Source organism: Ischnura elegans, chromosome 2, assembly GCF_921293095.1.
Source record: "Ischnura elegans chromosome 2, ioIscEleg1.1, whole genome shotgun sequence".
NCBI classification, from domain to species: Eukaryota; Metazoa; Arthropoda; class Insecta; order Odonata; family Coenagrionidae; genus Ischnura; species Ischnura elegans.
Genome location: NC_060247.1, coordinates 41,328,316 through 41,346,966, shown reverse-complemented (window position 1 = coordinate 41,346,966; position 18,651 = coordinate 41,328,316). Strand labels below are relative to the sequence as shown.

At 37.6% G+C, this 18,651-nt stretch overlaps 2 protein-coding genes across 2 annotated transcripts in view; one reads left to right on the top strand and one right to left on the bottom strand.

The window, feature by feature from the left end:
- Nucleotides 1-4,640: 4,640 nt before the first annotated feature.
- On the bottom strand, nt 4,641-9,478 carry LOC124153642 (zinc finger protein 622). Its single transcript, XM_046526936.1, has 3 exons — nt 8,351-9,478; nt 8,096-8,206; nt 4,641-4,944 (listed from the first exon to the last, which is right to left on the bottom strand). Exons 1-3 carry the CDS (start codon nt 9,301-9,303, stop codon nt 4,833-4,835), a joined length of 1,176 nt encoding a protein of 391 aa, XP_046382892.1. The 5' UTR covers nt 9,304-9,478; the 3' UTR covers nt 4,641-4,832.
- Nucleotides 9,479-17,168: 7,690 nt separating this feature from the next.
- The window catches only part of LOC124153641 (3-hydroxyisobutyryl-CoA hydrolase, mitochondrial-like), a 42,548-nt gene continuing 41,065 nt past the window's right edge, over nt 17,169-18,651 (top strand). Inside the window, exon 1 of the mRNA XM_046526935.1 lies at nt 17,169-17,221. Coding sequence (XP_046382891.1) covers nt 17,184-17,221 — 38 coding nt within the window. The 5' untranslated portion in view covers nt 17,169-17,183. The remainder of the gene's footprint in view (nt 17,222-18,651) is intronic.

The following is an 18,651-nucleotide window of genomic DNA, read 5'->3' as shown; positions in this document are numbered from 1 at the left end:
AATTGAATCATGAATCAGAAAATTATTAATTACTAACTTGTTATGAATGGCCTACTGAATCCTTGTTATAATATCCATACTTTTGTTATATTTATTTAATATTCATATTCATGGCTGTAATCATCATAAGTAGGCCATTTTGAAATCAAGACGTCAATGAGGAGGAGATACGGACATTCAACATTTGATCGCTTGAAGCGAGACAATCCAGAATTCTTCTTATATGTAATTAGAAGACCAACCAGGAAGTGGAAAAATTTGACCCACTTTCCTCCCCAGTCTATCCCACGGCTGAATCAGAATTGAACTAAGACGGTGAGTGGAAGATGATGAATAGCAAACAATGGAAAAAATATTTTCCGTCTACCGCACATGGGATCAGCTTAATGTGCACTCAAGCCTGTGCATGACACTAACAGGTTGAATCAGGCAGGGGCGCAGCGAAGTATTAAGACTAGGGGGGGTTTTAGGCACAAATAATACTTAAGGGTGTGGGGTATTGCATACCCGCCAGGGTAAGCAGGAGTTGCGAGGGCCCTCCTTTAGAAAATTTTTAAGAATAATGGTTCAAAATGGCGAGTTTTACGGCCTTCTGATGGATATTTTATTAATCCTTACAATATTGTATAGGTAATACTGATCCAAACAAGTAAAATGGATTAAACTTAAAAATTTCTCTGAGCTCTGGGGGGGGTTTTAACCCCCAAAACCCCCTCGCTGCACCACTGGAACCAGGGCCATCCAAAGGCAATTTGGAGCCTCATTGAATGCTCTCTTTTGGGTCCTCCATTCCCCCAGACAAACATTTTGTTTTCTCTTTTGGGGACCTCTCTGTTTCCCAGCAAACTGTTCCTGGGGCAAGGTCTTCCCAGTCTGGGGAGCCCTGAGGTCAACAAAGATGCTGGAAGAGAGGACAACAACTTATTTGAGACATTTGTAAACTTTTTCCAATGTTTTTTGATGCAACCTTGGGAGTGACATGTTAACCTAGATTTTCCTAACTTACGATATATATATATACTAACGAACTATATACGAACCCAGAACCTCCCGGCAACCGGGAAGTTCTGGGTTCATGTCCCAGTCAGGTAGCATTTTTACCCTCTGATTTATGGCTTTTTCCATTTACCACAACACCGTTGTCCTCGTCCTTTTTCTATTATATGTTCCCATCCCTTTCTCTCCTTACCTCTGAATTTATTTGTATATTGCCCCAGGAACAGTTTGCTGGGAAACTGAGAGAGGTCCCCGAAAGAGAAAACAAAATTTGCTCATGCTCAAAGAGAAAAAAAAAATGCTCATTCAACGAGGCTACCAATTGCCTTCAGATGGCCCTGATTCAACCTGTTAGCATCATGCACAGACTTGAGTGCACATTTTATAATATGAAACAGCACACATCATGAAATGAGCTCTCATTGTAGGTGATGAATCTTCAATAAGCTAATAATTATCTGTTTTATCTGGATATCAGCACATTTACAAGCTGTTAACTGAGATTCAGTTGGATGAAGATTTTGATAGGAATCTTTATTATGAGGGCATAGTATATTATATTCAGTGCTAATATGATAGTAGACTATCCCCTCAAAATGCCAAGGCTTGTCTGAATGGATACCCAATTATACTTCCAAAGAATTTTTTCAAGAAAGTCTACAACCTTTCACCTATTATTTTCATATATGCTGTACACTTATACGTAGCATTATCTATAAATAATATCGGAATGCCATTGGGATATAAATTATGGATGATGCCAATAGAAAAAGTAACCATTGAAATGATGGTAGCAGCCACAATGTTGACCTAGAAAAGCTGGAAAAAAATCCTGATAATCATGACCCTGTGAAGCACAACTTCCGCGATATTTCACTTGATAATGCGTTGGTAATTGATCTGAAAAGATTTTTCTGTTTTACTGAGACTGTCAAATAAAAATACATAGTTATAGACAATAGGATCATTAGAATGCAGGTCACACCCTAGCAGCTCAATTTTGCTAATTCAGTGTATATGTAACTCAAAAGTCTGTAAGTAGAATACAAACCTCAGTGGAACATATTTATTGCATAGTGTTTTTGAATGCAAGAACCTACTCTGATATCTATTGAGATATATCATTTCAGCCCCTCCCTAAAAATGTTTTAGCCAGCTCCATGTCAGGAATAGAAGTGAAGCAATGATTCAGTACATGAGTATGCTACCTCATTCAGTCACATTGAATTTCTTTCTCCGTCTTAGTAATTGCTTCCCATACCGAAAGGATAATCTTCTGGATGTGTGTACTCTGGGTAGTGGCCTAACTAAGGGGGACATGTGGAGGATTGATCCCCTCTCCCAAAGCCTCAGAGAAATAAAAAAGTATTTAAAACTATTTTCTAGTTTTGACGTATAATAACTGCATTGGCTTTAAGTGCCAACCTTATGTAAAATGCATTTCCAGGCAAGTCATTTTTCAAAAATTTTTGACACCCCCTGAACCTGCCAGGCACCCCATAAGCATATTAGTTGTTAAGTCACTGACACTGGGAAAATGAAACATATTGATAGTTTTTTTTTCTGCTTTCACTGCACAATCAAATATGGAGGTAGCAAGCTAAAGCAGTGATTTCTGCCTCTCATATCCATTTATTCTGATTCTGTGAAATTTAAGAAAAAATAAGGATAAAAATTGAGGATAAAGATGATGAAATACCCTAATAAACTCTCAAGAGTATGTCTGGTAGCTTAATATGCATGTGAATTACACTTCCCATGACAGCTTATGGTATTGCAGAGCAAATGATTTTGAGACTGGGAGATTGTTTTCTGAAAACCATTCGTAGTGGGTGAATTGATGGCATTAGATAACTGGGTAGTGTTTACGATTTTTGTTTTATTGCCAACGATGACATTTATCTCAAGCCTTATATAAATCTGAATACCCCCAATTATTGCAGCCGTGTGTTCTCCATTTCTTGATCGAGTTGGAGGAGGGTCAGTGGGGATGGACCAGCTATTCATTGGCAAGTTGAATTGCCCAATGTGGGTTTGAGTTCCATTTATTTGCTTAGACACTCCCTCTGTCTACAATGCACTCACTTTACACAGCACTATGTTCTTCTCACACATATTTCACTCTTCCTTTTCATCCCATATAATAGGATTATTGGTTTTGCAATCACAGCTCAATAGGCATACCCTTTACAATGGGTTCAGCATATAATCTCAGCTGATTTTGCTCATGAATTTTAGTTTCAGAATTAGCCGATTTTGTTTCCAGTTGTACAATATGCCAATACTTGTGTAATTCTACACCTTATTTGAAAACTAAAAACATTTTTAACATAGAAACATTTACGTTACACATGCATTCTTATTTAAATAGCTTTGACCCGGGTCAGCTCTTCCCTCACTGGTTTAATCAACCATACAGTTTAGGCATGGTTTGAATCCCTCTATATTGAGAAAAGAATACCGAGTCCCTAAACAATACTTATTTTGTGATAGCCAAATTAATTTGTTTGTAATAACCAAATACCATACCATGGTATGTGAATGCAAGTTGATAAATACCGATGTTTAGGTAAATAATTCTGCAGATGTGTCATTGTATTCTAGTTGAAATCAGAATCCTAAGTTGTGCTTAGAGATTACGATGACTTGCAAGAATAATAACTTACTTGATCTTATAGAGGTCTACCAGTAGTAGTGGCGAAGAGTTCGAGATTAAACTGAGTCATGATCCATTTTCTCTAATTTCCAGTTTCTCAAGATACCAGGCTAGGATTCGCATTCAAATTCCAGGGATGCATGTGGAACTCAATTTTTCAATACAACTCGGTGATGATGTTGATATCAAACACTTATATGCTGTCTTGTGAAGCAGTGCCTAAGTGAAGGCTATGCACAACTTCATTTTAAAATATGTATCTGAAGTTAAAAAGATCATTAAAAAAAATTATATTTATTAACTTGGAATTTCCGATTATGCTGAGAGGAGCTGAACATAGCCCATCAACATTTATTTACTGAGTTAAACAATTATTAATCACAGATCACATTTTTTTTTTTCTTTTACCAATGCAGCTTTTTGGGCTGTGGTTATCAGTGCTGCAGGGAGGGGGGGGGGGGGGGTTGAGGGATAAAACCCTTATTAAGGTAAGGATTATTAAAATATCCCTCATAAAGCCGTAAAACTCACCATTTTGATCCATTAATCTTAACATTCCGCAATTTAATAATCTCGCACCTAACACTTATCCTGGTGGGTATTCCATACCCCCACACACCCCGGTATTAGTTGCACCTAAAAACCCTCCCCAGCCTTAATTCCTAGCTGCACCCCAGGTGGTTATTGCTTGTCAGCCATGTAGTTTTGCAAATTTGTAGATTTATCTAACATTACTCATGCACTCAAGAGTTTTCTAATGTGTTGTTCTACACCTCCTGCCAATTGCACCTACCATCCTTTTTTGCTACAGATTGTTTTAGTGGTGATATGGTCCCATTTTGCATTAATGAGTGGCAAATAAATTTTTCAAGACTACATGCATCTCTCCAAAATTTAATAAAATTAAATACCTATTTCACTTTTTAATTATAAGAGAGAAAAGTTACAGACTTGGAGGATTTAAAAACGATTTAAAATAAAAATATACTTATCCAGAACCAATTCAACTATATTTACCATATTTTTACAAACTTGCCATAATGGTATTTACAGGATTAACTCTTTATGTGGATGATTTTGATCATAATTATTCACTCTTATTTAAACAATATTCACAAAATAAAATAAAAATGTGTTGAAAACGAATAAGAGTTTCAGATTTATAACAAAACAAAATGGCTCAAAAGTTAACCTGAGGTCTAAAATATCTCTGGAACTTGTTTGCTTTAGTTGACAGCTTGAGCACATTTTTTGCTTGAACTTTTTTCATGTAGTGGACATCTCTAGCTTTCCTGCAATAAAACAGAGTGCATCATTAAATACATCATCACAAGATATGACTTAAAGTTCCATTTTAGCAGATTACTGATAAAAACCACCCAATTGTCTCTTCCACTGAAATTGTTTTCCAAAAAACCCATGACCTTTGCATACATGCTCATTTTATGCTGCTCTCAAAACTTCTTATAGTTAAAAAAACCTATTATGCAAGAATTATAGTACATAATTACTTATGGCACTTAGAAACATCAATCAGTTACAGACAATACCATAATACAAAATTATCTTGCATCATTATAGCTATTTTGCACAGCAGCAGGCAAGCACAGATAATGAATATCATATCATGTTAAACATCGTATTATTTATCCACTCCATGATGGCCATTATTGAATTAAGTCCTTCTCTTGCTCCATGAATAACTATTGGGCACAGTATTAACATAAATAATGATCTATATAGTCTTTAATAATACATGCCGTTGTTGTCTCTTTGATTGATGATCTTTTTCCGGTAACTAATCTACAACTGCTAACCCTTGACAACCCTTTTGCTTTTTTCTTTTAATTTAAATTAGCAATCAATTAATTCATTGACTTCAACAGTCATAATGTTTATAATCAGACCATCATAAGTTAGCACTTGGGAATTAATACCATTGACGCATAGGATGCTGGTTTTCACAGGGTCTTCTGTTGAGGCAGATATCTCATAGTCTCTGTCCCAGGATGGGATGTGTACTACTTTAATTGATTTAATTTTACCATAATTGCAAAGTGTAATGTCACCATAGATTCTTCCACAGTGAAAGAGTATATCATTTAACTGTTGATGTAGTTAAGTTTCATTTTAACATTTAACATTATTACTGTAAAACATTACCACCATAATTAACATCATACCTGTAATTAACATCGTAAAATCAATGCTTCCACACATGTTTGCATTATGATTGCATTGTTAAGAGAAAAACCAGTGTAAAGAAAATTCACAAAATTTGAAGCATTGATAATTAATAATTTACATACAATCACAAAGTGAAAAAAGGGAAGTAATGCTGAAATAATCAGCAACGTGAGCTGAAATATAGATGCCTGCTATACCTGTGTTTAAATACTTAACATTTATGCTGCTTTATATAGTCTATGCAAGTGTCAATGCAATTGTAAAGAAAAAACTGCCACATTTTGACGAAATATTAATGTTTTCTCAAGAAATTTAGGAAAACTATGTATTGTTGACAATATCATCTGATGAAAATAAAAGATTTTTTTTCCAATACCCCACCTCGTTCAACAGATCGGAGGCTTTCACTGATTGACTGTTTAACAGATAAATCCCAACTAAGGAAAGTCAAAGTATAGCATTCTCAAGAACATAACCTAGCATGCTTTTGCTGAATTTTCATAGATAATTTCTTTTTGCTCTATCCAAATTCAGTGCTCCCCACCGATATAAAACCCACAGCATTGTGTAGCAGACAAATTCATTGGTATCACTTGTGATCTAGTATTGAGCACCAGTCTTGCAGAGGGATGACATCTAACCCTTAAAGCAGAATAACTCTACACCAAGGATGAAATTTGCCATGAATTTTGTATGTGACTGCATACAAAACAAACAATTTGAAAAAATGTTGGGTGAACAAAGGAGGGCTGGTGATATAAAACATAAACAAAGGTGGGTGTGGGTGAAGGTCAAATTGTTTTATCATTGGGAAATTTAACTTTAACAAAGTGAGTCATGACAGAATAAAGACATTTGTTGTTCATATTTTATCATGAATATATCGCATTTCCACCACGTCAAGCCTGAATCACTTTCAAACGATCCAATTTCGATACCCTGAGTCCAGTCCGTTGCTTTTCAGAGGAGAGATAGATAGAGTCCTGTCAACTCTATAAACGCCCCAAAGCAGTGACGCTAACTTTTCGAGGATCATGTCAAGCAGCTTCTCAGCTTATTCTATTATGACATAAGATTTATGAAGCTGAATCCCTGACAAACAGCCACAGGATTGAAAATCGAATTTTTGAATAACAAACATAAACTTTAAGTCCCTTATATGCTGGTGATAATCTTCTAAAAGTTATGGGGTTACTCAACCCCTAATTTCAATGAAAAATTTAAGGTGAATAGAGGAACACTAGATTAAAAGAATAAAATCTGAGATACCCAAAAGTATACAAGTTAAAATAACAAGATTACTTCCTATGAAAGCACCCAAAAACGAACCCCAGGGAATCTCCCATAATCTCTAAGTAAACAAGCTGACAAAATTCTGTCACAAATAACATAAATGAGAAATTACAGTATGTTTTCAACATCGGTCCTTTCAATTTAGAGAGAGAGATACCACTGTGGGGAGCATTAAACCTAACAAGGAAAAGGTGGTAGGCTCAAATCCTAACTAATGTTAATATCCAATAGAAAAGAATCAGATTCCAGAATAAGAAACTTAAATAAAGCATCAAATAACTTAAATGCTTTCCATGCACACATACAAGTTTTACACACACGTACATTGAGATTACAATTGCCACTATTCTTTAGATTGTAATATTCCTCGCTGGCAATAACGATTACACAAAATTGAGTGAATTTTAATAATAATGTGGCTAAACAAAATCATTGCAGAAGAACTTGTCTTGACCATAGCCATCATAGGCGGATTCATAAGTCATGGTCCTATTTCAGAAATGCCGCATGTAAGTAACCAATAGGGTAGCTTAGATATTACAGCACAATAAAATTTTTTAGAGGAAATTATTTCAAACCAAAATAGCTTGCGTGATAAGATATTACATACACCGAAAATTCACCCATAATTAAGATAATTTCAATGAGGAACTTTGTACTTTCCAATTTTTAAAAGATACGATGCGCCTTACATTGCAGGTGGATGTAAGCATTCAGTAGTTGTTAGAGGCACTAGTTTCAAAGAGGGTTGGTACCTAAGTAAAACGAAAGATTAACAATAACATTTATAAAAACCTAAAAAAAATATGTTCGATAATACAATAGATAAAAATAGTGTTCTTCGTGTTTATATTTATTCTATGGAGCGAATCGCTATTGTAGAATAAAGGGGCATATTACTGAAGAAGCTTATTAATCAATACTACACTGATTTCACACTAGCGAGTTTAAACAAAGACAAACCTTTGCAAAGCCTCGGCGCAAGTAGTAGCACATCCAAGTGACTTATACTGCGCTATGACGCGATGAATACCCTTCTGCAGCACCAGACTTCTATTTGGATTCAAATTTTGCCTGAAAAAAATATTAAGCATGGATGTTAATAAAATAACAATATCCAACAGTCACATTTATTGCCTTTAAATCTATGGTCTAAATAGTGGTCTATTCAAAAATGACACTACACCACACTACATTAGCTTACTCCAGTATCCTCACCTATAGTATCTCATAAGAGACCTGTGACCTATGACTGCACCAGATGGCAAGGTCAGAGTGTAATCTGAATCTTCCAAGACAGGTATCATCACTTCTTCGTCAGGATTTTCAGAATCAGTCGGGTAACTGGAACTGTAATCGTAAAAGTCCACATATTCAGCCAAAGCCTCTCCTTCATGAAGCATTTTACAGTGTCCTTTATCGATCATATGCTTCCTCACTGCTTCAAGGGAATAGAATGTTCTTCCTCTGGTATTACACCAAAGACACATGAACCCTTCCCCAACCTTTTCTCCTAAATACGTCAAGAGGCCATCCATATCTACGACATACTCTACGTCCGGAACAAAAAAGGAATGCACTAATGTCATGTGCTTCAAATTTTTCTCAACATTACAGCTATGATGGTTGCAAAACAAGCAGTCATTAACGGGGATAGCTTCTCCACTTATTTCTTCCCACTCGTCAGAATCCACTTCTTCTATTTCAGAGTCAGTAGAAATATCACTATCCATTCTTCTTCGAGCATCTTGACGATTCACAAATTCTCGAGGGCCACTCTTACTACCACTACTGCCACTACCACTCGCTATTTTTGACTTGGAATCGACATTGTTCGAAGCACTAACAGAATTTTCATTGATATAACTGGAAACTGAATCTCGGTGTTTTTTGGAGTTGAGATGATTTTCGTAGGACTTCTGATTGTTAAATGATTTTTTGCAGTAGTTGCAATAGACTGACGACTCCTTATTTTCAGCCTCGTCTTTCTCCCTTTGTAGCAAAACTCGACGTTGAAATTCTTCTGCAGATACAGGAGGAAGCTCGGCAACTCTTCGCTTCAAGTTATATCTATGCCAATCAGATTTATAATGCTGTCTCTGCACTTCAGAATTCTTAAAAGCTACCCTACACGCTATACACGTGTACATTTCTGGCTGTACAGACGACATGGAGATTGTTTTACATTACACCACGAACGCGAAAAATCAAGGATAGTTTTACTATAACCAGTACTTCTCTTCAAACGCCACTTCCCACCCTAAAATTGTAGTTTCGCTCTTACTTGCGATATCCAAACAAAACGTGACCTCGACTATTACGCACAAGCTGCGGATTGCATGATTGCATTTGAAACAAATAAAGACAGTAATTGTAAGTATCGAATCACGACGAAACATATCGAATCTCTCTTCCGCGATTCCCGGCAAATATGAATGCATGGATTCTCCGTACGAGGCAAGAATGAAAGGTGTTTTTCCGTTTCTTATAACTTTTCTGAGAAAATTTTTGTTATTTCATGAGATTTTTTATCCAAATTTCATAGAAAAAACTCAGTAAATATATATCCTACCCCACCATCGAACTCCGGCCGGTATTGGAAAGCTCAAATGAGTTATGTTGAGCATTTCTTCTGCTTCCTCTGGGCTGTGATTACCCTCCAGACCTGGTCCATGGTGTACAGTGTACGTCTTCCATCCCCTTGTCGTGCTTTGAAGGTATTTCAACGTGGCCAAGGGGTGAAAGGTTGACATTGGAGAAAAATGTACGAATTCGAAATAGAAAATATGTATCGGAATCATCACACTTAAGCTAGTGTAAAATTTATCAATAGTCATGAAAACACGCGCAAAATATTTAGCTACACAGTAACGCGTAGCCTCCAAACAACGCGACTCCCGATTCTTTTGGTGAGTGCGAATGACACCAATTCATTTAATCCATTTCCACCCAGGAATGTTTTTGCTTGCGATTGTGAAGATACTTAGGGGCGTTGCTCCTATAGTCGTTATCAGTAATCCAGTGAACTATTTTGGTTTTGTATCACCTTGTTTCTATATAATGACCCATAGCCTTATAGCTACACTGATTTTGAGTGGTAACAAGGCCAAAATCTAATGTTGTTCAATTTATACGAGTGACCTTAATAGAAAATACGAATATTCAGGGCAAGCGTATTTTTGGATGTAGAGAAGTTAAATTTTGTATTCAATATTATTCACTATTTACGTCTATGATAATTGCATGTAATTTGCAGGCAGATAGGTGTCCATATTGAATTTCCGTTTCTTACCCGTCTGTTTCCGTAAGTGGGCTTATTTCGACCGGCTTCATGAAAATGAACTATAATAAGTGGATGAAGTTATTGCAAGCTTCAACAACATATTTGTGGCGATTCGATTACAAAAAATAAGTGCTAGTTTTGCTCAGAATGGCAGGATGTAGCCGTAGGACTACAGTGGACGGAAATGGTTTTGGATACACCGCACATCTCATCAGCAAGCGTTGGCGTTGCTTAATACATCAGTTTACCCTGGAATTTAATTGTATTTCTTTCATATGTATTTGTAAGCCGTGGAACAGATATGAACTTTAAGGAATACATCTGTAAGGACGAAATATAGTCCTATATATTGCGTCATATCTAATGGCATAGAAACTTTTTATCATTATGAAATTTAAAATGTTCATTTTCTCGATTTCCTAGCCGTTCCCATCCTAAAATCATCCATGAAAAAAATCACGAATGTTAACAAATCCCTTAAATAGCTTTTTGATGCTGCTTTAATTTGAGCTCCTATGGCGTTCGTTTCCACGGATTGATAAATGAAAAGAAGTACTTTTTTCGTGTATCCACCCCGTGGAGCCAATATTCCTCGAGCGTTAGCTTTTCCGACTTTACTGATCTGAAAAATCTAACCGCCCCAAGAACCATTGAAAAACTCAGTGTAAAACCTGAAATACGTTGTTCGCCTAGTTCCTGTTTTGCGTTTGAGCTTATCCATATCGTAACAATTTCCGTTTAATCAAGGTCTTGAGTGTCATACCTCAAAATAAACCACCTCCTTTTCAAACCTCTCCAATTTTTTTCTGGCTCTATATTTGTGGTGATGCATGCGCACATAATAGGGTGGTTCCCTATTATTTTTTTATTGCCTAAATCGAAAGATTATTACTCCTGGAGTACGTATTTCACGCTTTTAGATTTTTAAATGACGATACTTATTTTTCGCTATAAAATGAAAAGTGAAAAATTTCAAGCGCGCGAAAACGCGACGCGTAAGTAGGAATGATGGGAAAAAGTCCGTGCGACGCATTTCTGGTTCCCCCTCCCGCCTTGTGAGGTGACCTTGATCGAGGCTCTGAGCGCTGATAGGACGCAGGATGCTAGCGGGTAGCTGAGTACCTTGCTGGCTGGTAGCGCTTGGCGTAAAAAAGGTTTATTAATACCTTATCAAACGAAGAAAACTTTCCGACCTTAGCCAGTTTTAATAGGTGATTATTAAGACATGTTTCCCTGAGCTCTGTGCCTCATGCATGCATTGGTAACCTCAGACGATGTATAACTCCTATCCTCTCGTGTAGAAACTAGGTCCCTGTGACGTCACGTGGAGTGGAATCGCATGGGCGCCAATCTGGCCTTTTTCAAATGAGGATAACATTTGACCCTTGCCATTCGTCTAAACCGGTATTTCAAAAACCAAATAATTTGTGTATTATGAATACACTAATGGTGGGTAACGAATCGCAATCAATGCCTTTCGTTTTCTTTGATGAAGGAAACTACCCTATTCACTGACGCTTTGGACGGTAGATACAACCATAACAAGAAACTTTCGAAATGGAAACGTACTAAATAGATCTTGGGCGTATCCGGATGGAGGGGGCGGGGGTTCCCACCAAATCTTTCTTGATCTCATTTGTCTTATTTAACCGTAATGGTTCTTGGCATTCTATAAGTCCTTCAATCCACTAGGCCCGTCGTAAAAACTTCCTCGGTTATAGGCGGATTTAGGGGGGACGAGGGTCCGTGCTCCCCCGGACGCTTAAAAAATAGACATGTTACCATTATGTTCATTTTGTTTTGTATATCATGGAGCCTCAATCATTTAATTTCATATTAATAACTTTCATGTTAAAATAAAGGGAATATTTCGTACAGTAATTGTTTTTAATCTCAAGTATGAGATGATCGTTTGCCTGTCCGACCCCCCCAACAAAATCCTGGATCCGCCCCTGTCCCGTCCCTCATAAGAACCACCCGTCCGAATTGATATAATCGTAGTTAAAATTGAGAGATGTTTTGGGTGAGGTCTATGATAACCATTAGTTACTATGGTCGTATTTAAACATGGAGCTCTTTGCCTTTAGCCCAGCTCGCTTTTTGGTTTCACATTTAACCTTTCTCTGCTCCAAAAAAGAATTAAAATGACATTTGAAGAAAAACAGAAAACCTTTCATTTTTTCAATTACATCCAGTTTCATATTTTACCAATTTAATTCTTGATGTACCGCCTTCAAATACCTCGTAGTAGCTTGTCAAAAATGACTAATTAAAGTTATGTCACTGCAACTGCATGATGGTATCATGCTTAGTTCAGTCTTGGAATTTTCTCCGTATACTTTAGTTAAAAAATAATAAATAAATAAAAAATAATTTTATTCGTCTTTAATGTCGATTTTATTTTCTTCAATCTGAAAAGATATATGTTCGGAAGACAGAGTATATAAACGCCGAGTATAAAAATCCCGCCCTACCGTGTACGGCTGGTAGTACATAATACAACCGGTAGGTGTATCTGGCGTAGCCTATCGATCCAGCAGATTTCGAAGAGCGCATGTGCGAAGTGCTGGTGGCAGATGCCGGCTGGTGGTCGAGTTACAGAGAAGTGGGGTGATTCCGCGTGCTACCGGCATCCGGCGTCTGTCAAGCTTCGAGTCCTGTTATTCAGTTCACCGTAACTTGGTCTGGCATATCGGGAAATCAAGGTATGAGCTGTTTTGTATGTATTTTCACATTGTCAATTTTTTCGGTCTCAATCGATTTTATATACAGATTCAGGGATTCCATCCCTAGCGTTGCAAACAGTCCCCGTGAAACTTTCGCAAATTTCGATTGATGTGTTTTTTAAGCGGTAGCTTGTGTATCGTTTTAGATTTTTTCTCACCATTTAGAAATTGGAATTATATAATGATGTCGAAGAGATTATTATTTCGTATCAGTCCTTTCCGGCCATAGTTTGGTAGTTGATTGCTGGCGACATTGGTCCCACTGACTTAGCGACTGAGGTGTTTGTTTATTATCCGTGAACCTCAACAGTCGGTCCAAGCATCAGCGTTTCTAATTACCTCCATTGTGTTTCGATTTTTATTTTATTGGCGAAGGTAGCGGATCAACATATATAATCTCTCTACTAATTATGAATGTGGGATATTTTGGGCTTGCGAAGATGAAATGGTATGTAATGAATGGAACTTCAACTTGTATGTTTGTTCTCTTTCTTCATGTCAACTATCATCATTTATGACAAAATGTACTGTCGCGTTTTTTTGTGTGTGGAAATATTATAATCTTGTTCGAACTTCGCAAAGCGATAACCGTGGGAGTTATGATATTATCTTCTCCGAAAAGGGCAAGCTTTCACGTGACATAATTCAGCCAACGCCCACTTACCCCTGAAAAGGTATTTAATATTAATATCTCCCAGACGCTCCGCAGTACCCGTTATCAAAAGATGAATATCTAACTAATTTTAGATAGAAAGATATATTTTGGTGACAAACTTGTTCTTGATGTCTGTGAACTTCATATTACTTAGTCGCTATTACATCAGTGTGGTTACTGGTAGATGTGTAATTATTGGAGAGAACTCGTTAGGTAACAAGCCTTGCTCTTGGCATCAGTAACGATCATTGCTTCTCATTTTGTTATATTGGCGTTCATCAACGTCATGGCGGAGTAACCCGCCTTTGCCAACTCTTTGAATAGTCGGAGAATTTTATTATTCGTGATGTCGACTTCCTCTGGGACCACGATCAGGCGGGATATGTCGCCCAATCGGGAAAGGAGTGGAGCGGAAATCTTCGGCCATGTGCCGGCATCTTCAGTTCCCCTCCTCTGACAGTGGTGAAGTCATATGGCGTTACCTTGAGAGGGCAGGGTGAGAGGCGAGGCGGGAACGTCTGATGAGGCCACCTCTCTCAAAAGAGTAGAGTGCAGAAAAAATAATATCCTGACCAGAATAGGGGACGGAGATGAAAAGTCGTTGCTATGCAGTACGGTAAGACCAGACGACACTCAGCGCAATTGCGATGCAATGTCAACCATGTTACAAGGACACCTAGCGAAATAATCCAACGGCAAGAAAGAGCCTATCGTCGACTCAGTACGTGCTTACAAAGGGTTTCCATCTCTCCTCTTGTTGTTGTCGCCTGTGTTTTGTTTTTATGAGGGGCGGGTGTTAATTTCAGCTCTAAATGGCAATTGAGCGAAAGGCATCAATCGATATTTTTGGATTTTAGCATTAGTTTTAGTGTTGATCAATGGACTGTCTTTGTTTCCCGCCGACGATGTATTTTGGAAGGACGTTTGAGAGTTTTGGGCCTCTCGTTTTTCCGGCGAGTGAACCGTTGTCCTTCGTCCGAATATATTTCCTGGGTAGCCGTGCGGAAATGCGCGCCCGTGAAGGAATTCGCGGTCAGGGTTTTCTTTTCGGCACGTGATAATCTGGTAACTCTCGTTTTCTTGCCATTTAAACGTAAACGAAGAATTGATTTTTTGTGCGCCTTCAAGCTTTTGTGTGTAAAGTGTGTTTAGTTAAGAGAATTTTGTAAACAAAAGTCATTTGGAACGATTTCGATGCTAGGTAGGAGAGAACCTGTTGTTGCAGCAACAGGTCCCTCAGTATGGGCGTCCCCTTGTCAACAAACAGCATGTTGGCCTATCTCTCTACCTGTTGCCGATGTTACCATACGGTCTGTCCTCTGTTCTGTTCAGTGTTTCTAAATTCACCCTGTGTTTATGCGGAGGGAATGACCTAGTAATTAGGTTCATTATGTTATTAAACATGTTTGTTTAATTAGCATTTTTAAGCTCGTAAAAGACACATCTCTGCTTATCAGTGGGGAAAAATCACGTTAAACCACTGGTCTATTACAGCGGCCCTAGCCATTAAGGTTAGTGTGTAAATTGACATTTTTTTATATTTAGGTTTTAATACCTGTGTTTTTTGCTTTTTTTCTTAGTTCCTCGACCATTTTTACGTAAATTACTTTGTCCCCCCCCTGTCAGAATGAAATTCTGGAGTCAAAAATTGCTATTTTGTTGACATCTTACATGTGAATTGTTGGAAAAGTATATATACATAATCTCCCTGTTACCTTTATTTATGTGACATACCTCCAGGGCTCAGTTACTTTTGTTCTTATAAATGTGGCGAGTTTGTCTATTTGGATAATTACTTTTGTTATCACATATAAATTGTGCTAATTAAATTAGACGCGTATTGTCGCACTCCTTATTAATCCACCTAAATCATCTCCTTCGGTGATTTAGTCTCATTTTCCTATCGGTTATGCAATAACCGCTTCCCCACTTCATGACCTACTTACGTTGTGTCCTCCAATCCTATTCCCAACGTGTACCTGGGCATGGATGAATAGGCTAAGGTAATTCAAGTGGAACATTAGGGATGAAAAATTAAAAAAAGGTATTTCCAATAAAAAAGAAATAAAATTTGAAGTACTTCCCGGCATGAAGCTGATAACCGTTTTCCTTTCTGAAGGTCGTGGAGACGCCCGCCTGTTTGTGTTGGCAAACTGAAGTTCGGTAATGCTTATAGGTATTGGTAATTCCAAAGCGTAATGGAGTTCGCTATTAACTGGATGGAAGAAGCTGGTTATTCGGGTTCTATCTAATTTTGTTTCGTCATCGTACCTTACCATTTCTTTCCGAGACAAAACGACGAGGGAGGGAATCCCAAAGGCAAGCTAAAAAGCCAGTCTTGGGAATCCTTTTTTTAATTCACTGGATGAAATTCTGTGACGCAAAGGTAAAAAAGTATGAAGGTGCCCCTGCAGTTATGTGTTTAATTTGAACCAAAATTTAAACCAGAGGGGAAAATAGATTTTTTTCGTGCATTCAAATTTCTGTGTGTTTATTAAAGAGAAATTTGCAAATTTTGGAACAAAAGTTATTTGGAACCATTTCGATGCTAGTTAGGAGAGAAAGTAATACTTTGCGCCCTCTTGGTGGGTTTAAGGTAGGTCGTTAATGTATACATTTGTGTGTAAGGAATATGGGTGCTATAATCACGCGCTTACTCCGCGTCACCTCATGGCTGTGATGATGTGGTGAATTATGCAGGAGAGGTTTAATGTACGGAGGCCAGTTGCGGAGAAACTTAAGTCATGCTATTTTACTATAATTTCATGCTCTTCATGTATTAATTTGGTCGTTGATGGCTGTAGGAAATGGGATTTACCTCCGTGTCTGCATTAAGTAAAATAATCCATGGGTGTCATATTTGTAGTCATTGCCTCTCGATATCTGGATCTCATCTTCATTAGGGTACTGAAGCTATTTCGAGTGCTTTGGTAATATTATTTACCCATCGTTTCCAGCTCGTTCTTGAACAATGCCGAAGCGTAAAAGTATTTTCAATAAATATAAACATTATGGATTTTGCGATTTCCTGGGTAAGTTTTGTTGAAGAAGCAGGAAAATGTTTGAGCGTAAAAGAACTTTCAGTGTGGACCCAGCAATGCTCATCTCGATTACGTAACTACATATTTCTAGCGAAAGTGGAGATAAATGTTTTCAGAGTTGCTGCATTTACGATTTTGCAGGAATGTGTTGCTGAAGAAGCAGGAATCAAAATTGTGGGCGAAGGAATTTTCTATGAGGAACTGAATAACTCGAAAGCGGAAGTCGATTACTTACTCGCTCATTATCTCTGGCAGTTTTGGGTGTGGGCAAAGGGGTGTTTGTTGACATGTTTATCCTTTATTGGTCGGAAGCAGTCAAGAACGTTTGCCGAAGTGGAGAATTCTAATGCCTGAACTTTTGGTTGGTTTCCTGGTACTCGAGCGGTGTGTATTACGTCCCACTAACTTTCCAAACTCATTAGCATTCCCAAATAGCCAAATGAATTCTCGCATCCAAATCCCTATTGGATTCCGCATTCCGTCATCTATGTCAACGAAATGGTGTACGGTATTGTGTCTTGTACAAAAAAAACTCATTTACAGTGTTGTATGTTTACAGAAATAACACTTATAGGAAATTTTATTTCCCGTTTCCATGTATGCAGGCTCGCACGAGGCTAATCTTGGTAAACGACATGTGTCAGAAAATAACACGTTCCAATTTCATGTGAACTTGTTTTCACTTTCAGATTCTTTTTCCACTTTCATGAATTGATTCGTATTATATTTTATTCTTTATCCATCAATTTTTTAGGATTGTACTAGTTTCTATAGCATGCGGTGAAATTTTCGCGGGGCTCATTTTCCATCTTTCGTGCTTGACTGAATGGTGATGCGTAAGTCGTTTCAATGCCAATGAATTTGATGAGGTGACTTTATCTGAAGATCATTCTACGTTTTCAAATGCCAACTCTCTTCAAACCCCTACCGACTTTCATGAGTTGATGCGGAGTACGCACTAAAATGGCACAATACTCATAATTAATGTGCTTCCTGGTCTCACGAAATGGCGTTTTAAAAAAGAGAATATTGTTAGGAATTTGTGTTGATAGAAGCTTGGTCCTTTTCGCTGTCGTCTTATTGATGTCGTAGGTTTATGAAGAGTCGAACATAAGTGGGGTGTTACTGAATTGCCCAATCTGTCTGAAAATCCTGTCTACTTGCAATCTCATAAAGTGCCCGCTTTCAATTATTTCTTGTTACAGGCTATTATTCGGATAATATTCAAGGTACGTACGTGAGGAGTAACTTTTAGGATTATCAATGCTCACTCTTGGCCCTTTGATCATCTGTGCTTTTCCGAACGCCCTTTGTTAGGAGTTGCGGTAATAATATTAACCTCATTTTTTTCATTAATGATAAGAAAAGGTAATCATAATGGCTGATGAATCGTCAATTCACAGCATTTTATCCAACGTAGCAATTAAACTTTTGAAGCATTAAGTCATAAGGTATCGAAAAGCGTCCTGTTTGTCCGCGGTATTTCAATCATTTTTGCCATGACTCCGGATAGCCTAAAACGGCCATCTCAAGTTAAGATGCGCTTAAAAAAATACTGTTATTTGGGCAAATTGATATTTGCCGAGTTATAAGCGACAAACCGCCAAAAGTTGATAATGGTTTTTCTCGTATTAATTTTGAGTAGGTTGATTGTCGCGAAATTTTTCAGTTAACCTCAAATTGGCATCTATCATCGTGAAACATGTAGAGAATAGAAAGAATGAAATTACCTAACTAAAAGGAAGCCTAAATGACGCATTGGTAAAACTTACAAGCATTTTGTTAACTGAACTTTGTCGTTAAAAATCTCAGTT

Bases quoted from the DNA above. Each gene is read 5' to 3' on its own strand.
- LOC124153642 (XM_046526936.1), bottom strand. From the start codon at position 9,303: ATGTCGTCTGTACAGCCAGAAATGTACACGTGTATAGCGTGTAGGGTA. The intron at 8,207-8,350 runs GTGAGGATACTG...TATTTTTTTCAG, and splicing joins TCTCTTATGAGATACTATAG to GCAAAATTTGAATCCAAATA. The intron at 4,945-8,095 runs GTTTGTCTTTGT...GTTTTATTGCAG, and splicing joins TGCGCCGAGGCTTTGCAAAG to GAAAGCTAGAGATGTCCACT.